The 10,639-nt window shown below is 45.7% G+C and overlaps 1 protein-coding gene across 1 annotated transcript; it reads left to right on the forward strand.

Annotated features, from left to right (window-relative positions):
* Positions 1-207: 207 nt before the first annotated feature.
* Positions 208-4,702, forward strand: LOC148032125 (uncharacterized). Its single transcript, XM_087684045.1, has 7 exons — positions 208-1,368; positions 1,625-2,314; positions 2,408-2,583; positions 2,746-3,302; positions 3,399-3,640; positions 3,719-4,309; positions 4,389-4,702. The coding sequence occupies exons 4-6, from the start codon at positions 2,946-2,948 to the stop codon at positions 3,996-3,998; spliced, it is 879 nt and encodes a 292-aa protein (XP_087540171.1). The 5' UTR covers positions 208-1,368; positions 1,625-2,314; positions 2,408-2,583; positions 2,746-2,945; the 3' UTR covers positions 3,999-4,309; positions 4,389-4,702.
* The last annotated feature ends 5,937 nt before the right edge of the window (positions 4,703-10,639 follow it).

Below are 10,639 nucleotides of genomic sequence, written 5' to 3' on the forward strand. Positions count from 1 at the left end.
AAAATTTAATCTCTCCCCCCCAACCGTCATCCCCATCCACCCCCTCCTTCTCTCTCTCTCTCTCTCTCTCTCTCTCTCTCTCCCCTGCATCCCGCCTCCCTTCCCCACCTTCCCCTTCTCCATCTCCCCCTCCTCCCTCCTCCTCCCTCCTCCTCCTCTTCTCCTTCGTCCTCCCTCCCCTCCTCATCCTCCCTCTTTCCTACCTCCTCCCTTCCCTCAACCTCCCCGCGTTCTTCCTCCCTTCCTGGCCCTTCTTCTTCTCCCCTCCTTCCCCCTCCTACTTCCTCCTGCCTCCCTCCTCCTCCTCCCACTCTTCTCCTATAGACCTTCTCTCCTCATGTGGCCGCCTGCCTACCGCCCGCCAAGTTTGTCAAATGCCACCGCATTCGAGCCACCACACCGTTGTAGATCTCCTACCGCCGCCACCATGCTCAAGTGCGTCACTGCCCTTGCCGAACATCCCCGCTGAACCCCATTTGCCGCCTGTCGTGGTCTCCTCGTGCCATTGCCAGGGTTGCCGCCCGTGCGTGGCACTACACGGGGCACGACTTATCCTCCACGTCGCCTCCCCTACCCCAGCATTTCCTCCCTCCCTACCCGCCCACAAACGCCCCTTACCCACCATCCCTCTCTCCCTGCCCGATCGTCCCCACCCAATTTCACCCCCCATCCTCGCTTGCCCAACGAAAGGTCCTCCCTTCCCCTAATTACCAACCCCCCCAACTATAATTTACTCTCACCCTTACCCCTTACCCCCCTCGTGTCTATGGTAAGGGGGGGCTTTTAAGGAGGGGAGAGTGGTGATCAACGGCCCCTTTTTTGCCCCCATCACATCCGATCATATGGGCTGTCGATCACTCTTGACTGCGAAATTTGATTGTGAGAATGTCTTGTCGCCCAAGTGCCTGGCTTCGTGCGTGCCCTGCTTCGAATGTGCCCGGCCCCGAAAATGTCCAGCCTCGTGCGTGGCCTCCGAATGTGCCCGGCCCAAAATGTGCCTGGTTCCGAATGTGCCCGGCCCAGAGCGTGCCTGGTCTCGAAAGTGCCCGGATCCTGGGGTGCCTGGCCTCGGGCGTGCCGCTGCTACGAGCTTTGCATGTGGCAAAAAAGCTAGCCATTCTCATGGTTTGGAGAGCATCGCACATGTGGAAGATCGAGGGGATTTTGCAGGGAATCGAAAGGACGTTGTGAAAGGGGGAAAGCATCATCGAGGTGCCAGTCTTGGGATTAGAGGTGGTGCAAGCTCGAATTCTTCTATATCATGGACATTGACGATGGAGCAGCAGCAGAAGGGTGGTGCGCGCAAACTCTGGAGCAAGGAGTGTCGACCCTCAATATCAACGGCCTGCGAGACGAGAATTTGCTTGGGTGAGTTTCTCTACAGCTCTGTGATCTGTGTTGCACCGTAGCTAATCAAATATCATGCATCATGGATGTGAAAGCTAGCTTCCTGGTATAGATTAAAGAATTCCACGTAATTGCAGTAATTGCAAGGTATGTCATCCATGCCCGTAGTCAATAGCGTAGCCGCACAGCATGGTTTAGGGCTTTTGTGTCCAGGTGTGTTGTGGAGTTCATCTAAGTGCATGTTTCAAATTAAACGTGTGTTTGCTGGCTCCAATAGAATGAAGCCGGGCAAAAGACCCAGATCACAAGGGCAGCAAGCCATGCGCGTGGCATCAGCATCCCCCCCAGACACCTCAAGCACGCGCATGAGCACCCCCCCAGACATTCCAAGCACGCTCACCAATGAAGCTCCGATCACAAGGGTAGTAATCACCATCTCCTAAGCAAGCCATGCTTGTAGCCTCACCATCTCCCGACGTACCCCAAGTCCCCTCGCCAAGGAAGCTCCGATTGCAAGGGCAGCGATCACCATCTTCTAAGCAAGCCATGCATGTGGCCTCACCATCTCCCGACGTACCCCAAGTCCCCTCGCCAAGGAAGCTCCGATTGCAAGGGCAAGAAGCCATGCACGTGGCATCACCATCTCCTCAGCCAGCCATGCATGCAGCATCACCATTCCTCGAGACACCCCAAGTGCCATTGCCAAGGAAGCTCCGGTCGCAAGGGGAACAAGCCATGCATGTGCCATCACCACTCTCCCCTCAGCCAGCCATGCATGTGGCATCGCCATCTCTTGAGACACCCCACGTGCCCTCACCAAGGAAGCTTCGCTCTGGCAAGTTTGTTCCTGTGCGCAAATTTGTGGTGCCACCAGCTCCCAGAAAGCAAGCAAAGGTGCAACAATCTCCAACCAAGAAACGACTGCCATTTGTTCACATCAATCGGATGCTTTCAAGGGAGTTCACTTGTAAGTTTTTATTTTTCGCATGTAAGTGGTTTCAATTTATTTTAGCACCGAGGTTTAATTGCATTGCCTAAACAATAGTTAACCACGATACAGGTACAGAAGAGCCTGCAGGCCATCTTGCCCAGGAAGAGGATCCTGTCCGTGACAGGCCTTCGGCTGATCTTGCCGTTGAGGAAGATCAAGCCCTGCCAGGTCTGCCGATGATATTCGTCATGAAGAACATCAAGTCCGTGCTGTTGACTCGTTGGTCGGTTCGGGGTTGGCACCAAGTGAGTACATTGCATGCCCATTTGGGACGATTTTAAAAACATACACTCATTGTTCTTGTCTGCAGATCAGAAATTGGCGTCAGAAAATATTGCGTATGAATGCTGTCATCAAGTCAGATTGAATTCTGAACATTGTTGTTGTGCCATTTGATGCTTTGCCAGGCAAAACGACGACAAGTGCAGACACACATGGCATTGACCGAGGTGGTCCTAGAGCACGCCCTGGGCCTGTGCACCCCACGGATGATGGTATCGTCCGAGCCTTCGAGATTGTCTTTGACAAGAATGGTCGATTGGCTCGTCGGTGCACTTGTGACCAGTTCTGTAGCAAGCGCACACACTTCTACTATCGACGCTCAGCCATGGAGGAACATTTAAAAGTTGCGCATGGCCTGAACATTATAGTCCCTGCTGGAGGTAGAAGAGGGCCTACTGATGCACGTGTATACGGCACCCACACGGAGTACGAGGAGTATCGTAGCCGCCAGAGATTCGAGGATGTGGAATTCAAGTGGCAGAAAAATAGAAAAAAGCATGAGATTGATTCAGTGATCAAAGGATGGAGGATATACAGTGAGTTGTCAGATTCTCAGAGGATGGGAGGTCCAAAGCAATGGGTGGACGCGTACGTGGCAGAACAGATGAAAAGATACGATGCAAAGAAGGATGATCACATAAAGAGGATCCGTGCTCGCATTGCCGTAGGATTCGATAGATATGTAAGTGTATCTCTGTTCTTCAATTTTTCTGCAGTTGACTTTGCTGGTTTCCGTTGATTTTTCTGCAGTTGACTTACTTTTCTGCGCTGCCAACAGCGGAGGACTACAAGCACAGATGTTGGGGGCCCAGCTCGGACGCAGTCAACGCACCATGCACAGTCGATAGACGCGGCAGATCAGGAGGATGCTGCTGCAGAATATATTGTTGCAAACACACCCATAGAGCTCTTATCGCCAGAGGGGCCTTCATTGTCGATCGCATCTTACGACATTACTGTTTTGCCTGGTCATGTGCTATATGCATTTTCTAATGGTGACAGGGACACACGCAGGATCATGTTCGTATACGATTGATTCCGCTTGTGGATACCTATTTGCCTGCTTGTTTGATTTAACACTTTGATTATGTTGTGCAGATATCGATTCAAGTCAACATGCCTCCAACTGGAGTTGCCAATACAGGGGGACTTCTTTGAACAATTGAAAGATCCCGCACAGCAAGCCAGCACCTTGGACATGAACTTCTTTGCGCTATGGGTGGAGTTCAGCCTGCAGGAGGAAATAAGCTGCAAATTCTGGATTGTTGATCCCCTGTGGGTTGGCTTGGCAGGCACTGCATCTACAAAGTCGAGCTTGGCCAACTTTATGTCTCCGATTGATGAGCTATGTGACATTGTGTTTTTACTCTGGCCATGAGCGGTCATTGGACATTGTTTGTGTGCTTCAACTGTTCGGGGCATGGGGTGACTCAGTTGCATCAGAAGCCGGGGCTGCTATTCTTGGATTCTATGAACAAGCCACCCACTCCATTGATGTGTGAGATGGCTAAGCTGGCCATGGAGCAGATATGGGCTGCGGAGCGTCGCCATGAAACCATACTAAGCAACCCTCCTATGCAGGCAGTGATACCGTGCCAACCGAACACCGTTGACTGCGGATATTACGTGATGCATTGCATGCGCCTGCTAGTGGAGGCTTGCTTGTAGGGAGTGGTTACGGCATCTTTTGTGAGTATATTTAGTACATGCACTAATATGGATTGATTTAGGTCGGCTCAATCTAATCTGAATCCTTGTCTTCATGCAGCTGACAAAGCGATGGTTCGAGCACGATGATGTTGTGCAGATGAGGAGGACCTTGAGTCAGTGGATTTCTCGTGTGGCCGACAGCATCTGAGTGGGTGTTGATCTCCAGCCATAGTTTCATGGGATGTTTTTGAACTGTGGACCTGGGGATGGGTAGAATGCATTGTACATGTTAGGCCATTCTGGCGAGGCTCTTGTAAAGACTTCATGTTTGCATCAATAGCAGTTGACTGTGCATCCACTTTCTCTTAAGGCGGATCAATTTTGGCTTTGTAAACTGTCAGCTTCCATTGACACTTTCATGTGGCTTGTAAATTGTCGACACTCATTAAGAAGATTACATATTTCTATTTGCAGCTTTGATGTCTGCCCTGAGTTAATTTTGCAATTCATGGTAAATTTTGACTACGCCATTTGGGGCTGTGACACGTCTATGTAAACGAGGGGTATTATGTAGTTTTTACTCTGGTTCCATTTCGACTTTAACTTTGGTTTCGTTTGTGTGGGCTTGGCAACCTCCTGCTGGTCGATAGTCGATAGTAGGAATGCGTGCTCGTTTTCATGTAGACCAGTTGCAGCCATTGCGGGTGACGGGGTTGGAAAGTGGGTTTGCTTGAGCGTGTGCGTTGATGTGCCACATTTGCGATTTGTGCAGGCTGCATACGAGCTGTTTCTGCAGTTGCATTAATGCCACTCTACAGTTGCCCCCCTTGCAGCACGAGCACTGGACATGTACGTTGAGGGACGAGGCATGTAATGCATGCCTGTACAATGCAATCAGTTGCAACATAGCACACTATCATCCAGCATATCAGGGTGCTGGTCTTAACAAGTGCACCTTTCGCTCTCACCTATGGAATCTGAAGACCTACCAAACCTTTTTGCGATCAGACCATTCTAATAGTTCACCCTTACCCTGCAGAAAACCTACTTTCCAGATATAACGCACTGAAACAGTGTCCATAACAAAGTAAGACCTGCTTACCAAACATAAATGTCAAATCAGTGTCCATTACGGCATTTAATCTGGCGCATCGGCAATATGCTAGCAGCTATATTCAGGTGGCACTAGGTAACTTTACCTGGGACTGCCACAAAAGAGAAATATCAAATGCTTGTTAATAAGACAAGTGAAATACTCAGAGTTGAAAGTGTCATCGAGGGACATCATCAGGTGGCATCACAATGGACAGAGCTACATATAGGTGATTCATTGGCGAATCGCGATTGTATTGCTAGGGAGGGGGCTCGGTTGATTTATTTAAGTTGTCTCATTAACTTTGTCTCAGAAATGGCAGTTTAACCTTTTTCCTATGCTAACCATAATTTTATCCTCAAGTCGAGAACACCAGTTGTCCAAAGTCTAACAGTCAATTCCATTCTTAGCCACACCTCAACCTTAACATTGGCAAATATGTAGAATATCATGCTCTAGGAGGACCTGCAGTGAGACCCACTACACCTATCAACACCATTTCAAAATAGACTACTATTGATTGCAAAAGTGGTCTCACTAAGAAAAAGGTGCTAGCATACGTATGTTAATAGGTTAAAACAACACGTTGTAAACATGATCCAATCTTTTAACTAAGAGTCTACCAAAATGGCAACAAGTATGAAACATGTTTGGCAGATAGGAAATATACAACTGTTCAGGGCACCAAAATAGACATCATGCTTAATAAATGGATATCCTAACTCTCGCATGGCCAGAGGCAAACCTTCCAGAAAAAGTTTTGTTTGTAAAATCATGATCTTCAATAACAGGAATCATCTCATGCCAAACAATTACTTTTGCAGGCAACTTTATGGTACTCAGGAATTGAAAGTTTAAAAGCCTATGATGAGTAGATGTCTCAGGAGTCAAGAGATTTAGCAAAATATTCAAGCACCTCAACCTACCTAATATTGCAAGCAGTACACACTTACATGGTGCACATTAAGGGTATGTATGTATGCATGTAACATACATGTGTGGAGTGCACATGGTATACACATGCATGTCCCGCAATCAATTCAACAGCCTTTGACAGTGTCAATCAACAGAATCCTTGTCAAACAGGGTCACAGATTACCACAGGGTTGTCCCAATTTGTTCCCTGCCTACAAAGAGACTATAAAGCTGATGGACACAGCAGTTTTAATTAGGGACAACCTAACACCACAAGGATATGCAGGAAGGACATTGACAGAGTAGCAGCACCCATGATGCATAAAGTCTGGCATGCATCACTGAAACTGGAAGACAACAAACCGCCAAGCCAGTGTCTCTGTGAATTTATAGCTAGCTCAGAATTTAGTTTGAAATGGTACTTGTTTCTAGATCAACTACAGGTGGTATAGGCGATATCAAGCTGGAGCAGCCAGATAGATGCTAGGAACAGCAGCTCAATGATGGAAGCATAGGGACCATTTTCTATAGGTGTATCGTGTTTCAAACCTTACAATTTTTCTCATGTATGCAATGTTTTGTCTTGCCTGCTATTTGTTTTGCCCCTACCCAGCAAAATAGGGAAAGAGCAATAAGCACATATATATTAAACAAATACATGCATGCTGACTTGTCTCAGAAAATCCACCAACACCAGTCCAAATTTGATGCAAGAATCTATAAAAACACCTGTAAGAATCAATTACTCATATATATGCTGTCATTCGACATGTTCACAAAGACAGTCAAAGTTCAAATCACCTATAAGAACCAATTAGCCATATATAGATGTCGTCATTCCACATGTACACAAACAGTCAAAGTTCAAGCTCGAATCACATACATATTATATCCGAAATCCAAAGTTTATGGCTAACATGTCATGAAAAATAACTCCACTGTCAAACCAAAAATTTAGACTGAAATGTAAAATAGTAAAACTCTAGAATCCCAATAGACAATCATCTTGTGTTCTTGAATTCTGACATTGTGTTCTTAAAAGCATATTCTGACAGTCGGGAAAGAATTTCTGCCTTTAAGCTTTTCATTAAATGTAGAAACACTCCAGTGCATAGAGATTGACCCACAGAATATATTAAAAGATCGAAATAGACCCAAAGCCCTTCCTCAGCATCATACTGACAAAATAGCAAGGCTTTGAAAAAATTGTGAGGGATGATACAACACTATGCTGCATAGAGCTGTCAAGCAATCTGAATGCAGAAAAAAGACTGCTGACTCACACACACACAGGAGCAGCCAGCTTTAAGAAGGGCAATCAGCACTTTTGAGATTTACAAAACCAAGGCAGCAGAAACAGAAGGAATCCTAAAAGTAATTTTGGAGTTACTGTATACCAAGTCCAGCAATATAATCATAGGAACCACCTCAGCATTGCCGAATGGTTTATCTCAGCTTCCACTAAAACCATGCATAGGAGTGGACTCGAAGGAGTCTTAAGGACCCTCCCAGAAGTTCATGAGGCAGTTGAGGTCCTTCAAATTGATCAAAATCGCTTACAATAAAATAGAGAGCTCTCTAAAGGTGCAGTACTCTTGAAGTTCAAAAACAGTCAACAGAAAATGACCTAACCATAAACATAACACTCATACTTTGATAATATTAGGCTAAGATTAAATGGAGTTTCGCAAGGGGTAAACCACCAGGTTGGACTAAGAAATCACCAAAGATGTGATAGATTGACATGCATTTGTGAATTCCAACATATTTGATGATCATGTGTACATTCTATTGTGTGTCAACCCACAAACTTCACCACTTGTCTCTAGCTTGGACTGCTAAACTTTTTTGTAGTACATGCACATATCTCAAAAGAACCTAATGTTTTAATCTTAAAAAATATTTTTACTCCTGTAGGCCTTGCCTAGGTCTGAAAAGGATGCATACAAATCCAAGAGAAGCCACAAACATAGCAGCGCCAATAAAAGCATCCACAAACAGCCTCTCTGCCATAAGCATTGAGAATATATAAGCTTCTGGCAAGAGTCCCAGTAAACACTATACCGCTATCATGCATAAGGCATAGACCAAGCAATAGGTACCATCAAAAGTAACTTGGCATCCAACTTTGGCGATGCTAAACAGAAGCTAGATTTTTCTTTACCAGTGAGACATAAAGCACATGCAAATACATCACCAAAGACCTTTCCAATGCCTTTGACAACTGAGAGACATCATTAGCACATGTGACCGAACCCCCATTAGGTGTACATTTTAAGAATATAAATAGGACATACCATGATGTAATGTGCTTCACTGCTTAGAATCAACACTATCAAAATACTTGGTAGACACGGTATCAGTGGTAGACATAACACATCATAACCAAAGGGATCATAATGATTTGCCATCTGCACCAAGAGCAGGTCCACCATATTTTTGACATGTCCTTGCAGCAATCGGCTAGTTTTGGTAATTTCTAGCTATTTATAGCTGGCCCACTTTATTGGCAGATACATTGTCTTGCAAATTTCAGCACTCTCCGACATCTAGTGGCACTCCTCCCTCATCCGGTGCTTCTCTCTATCATCAGCTTCATCCAGTACCCTCGCTTTGTTGATAAACACGGATCTAGAGCTAGTTAACTATGGTGGATGCAAATCAAACACACGATACATTATCAAAAATGAGAGATTGTAACTCAAGTGAATTAGGTTCCAAGATAGATTAGCTTGGACTCATAAACACAATCTTGAGTGAATCAAATTGATAGTGCCATTACATTGAAATAAGTTCAAGTACAAGCTTATATAGCCTTTTTGGATAGTACCACTCTTCCTCTCTGTGCTTATGGGATTTTGGACATCTCTTCTGGAGCATACAACTTTTGTCATCTCTCTTATACAAAGCCTCTTCTAGGCATACATCATTTGATTTCTCAACACGCTCGACACTGATGGTTTGGGCTGCATGCATGGACTGATTAGTCCACATTGTATTTAGCATTCTTTTGGAGTTCTGTGCAGATCTCCTCATCCATTCTCTTCTCTCTTTGCAGTCACTCTCTTCCCTTCTCTCTCCGTGTCTTCTTCCATTGTGCACTCTCACATGGTATCATCACCAAAAGAGAGGATCTGAAGGTTCTACGAAGAGAAGACTGCACTCTATTTGCTGTTTGGTGCAGATTTGTTGCAAAGACCTTGAATGCATGCTGATTAATTGTCCCAGTCATTTCTCTTTGATCTTATAGTGCTGAAATGGATTTTACTCATGCTGAAGCTTCATTGTGATTATATTTTTCTTACCCATAACCCATTTCGCTTTTTGTGAATTGGCTGAGCCAAGAAGTGAAAAAAAATCCATTGTATAAGGGTGAGTAGGTAGTGAGTCACTGCCGGTAAGCTCCCTATCCCTATTTCCCATTCCAATTCCATGCACTTCATGAAAAGCCCAAAATTTTGATTCCAGAAATGCATTTCATGCTGGTTGTTTAATTAATAAATGTCTGCCATGTATATTCTGGGTGAGAAAAAGCCCGATGCCAGGCGAGGTGGCAAGACAAAAGAGGGGTGACCCCCCCTTGCCATCAAAGACCCTGAAGGGGTGCACAACCCGGCCCGGGGGGAACTTTGCCCACCTCCCGGTGATCCGGAGCCCAAAGAATTATTGCAGGTGCAGGTACATTTGATGGAATAGCCCGAACCCTGATCACTTGAGCCTACAAACCCCTACATGCATTGGTAATGTCATAAACCGCTTGCTAATGTATGGTGGATGCAATGCAAGAAGGGTAGGGAATGCAATATGGAACTGGTCTAAGCAATAAGCTATGGATGCAAAGAATGTATGGATTTATGGGTCATTGAGAGCCACCATTGAGGCCCTACATGTCTGGGATAAGACCCTCACCATTGGGATAAAGAATGCTTCTTGAGGGAGCCTTTGCAGGATATTGCAGACAGCTAGTCCTACACAGTCAGCCCACAAGAATTGATTACAGCAAAGCCTCTTTGTGTGACTGAGCACAAGCTCTATAGCTTGACTCGAAGAGGGCATTTTCCCCTTTGATGTGAGCTAAAAATATCCCCATTTTGCCCTACGGTTTGGGAGATACACTCAGTTTTGTACCTAGAGGTACTGTGGGACAGGCAACAGTCCTACACAGTCAGCCCACAAAAACTGATTACAACAAAGCCTTCCCGTGTGACTGAGCATGATCTCTATAGCTTGATTTGAAGAGGGCATTTTCCCCTTTGATCTGAGCTAAAAATCTCCCCATTCCGCCCTATGGTTTGGGAGATACACTCAGTTTTGTGCCCATAGGTACTGTGGGACAGGCATTAGTCCTACACAGTCAGCCC

The sequence above is a fragment of the Lygodium microphyllum genome, chromosome 8 (assembly GCF_053477565.2).
Source record: "Lygodium microphyllum isolate KBCC chromosome 8, Lygodium_microphyllum_v1.1.10, whole genome shotgun sequence".
Lineage (NCBI taxonomy): Eukaryota > Viridiplantae > Streptophyta > Polypodiopsida > Schizaeales > Lygodiaceae > Lygodium > Lygodium microphyllum.

Excerpts from the sequence above, each read along its gene's own strand:
- LOC148032125 (XM_087684045.1), top strand. The coding sequence starts at position 2,946 with ATGGAGGAACATTTAAAAGTTGCGCATGGCCTGAACATTATAGTCCCT. Across the intron at positions 3,303-3,398 it reads CCGTAGGATTCGATAGATAT|CGGAGGACTACAAGCACAGA; the intron begins GTAAGTGTATCT and ends CGCTGCCAACAG. Across the intron at positions 3,641-3,718 it reads AGGGACACACGCAGGATCAT|ATATCGATTCAAGTCAACAT; the intron begins GTTCGTATACGA and ends TATGTTGTGCAG.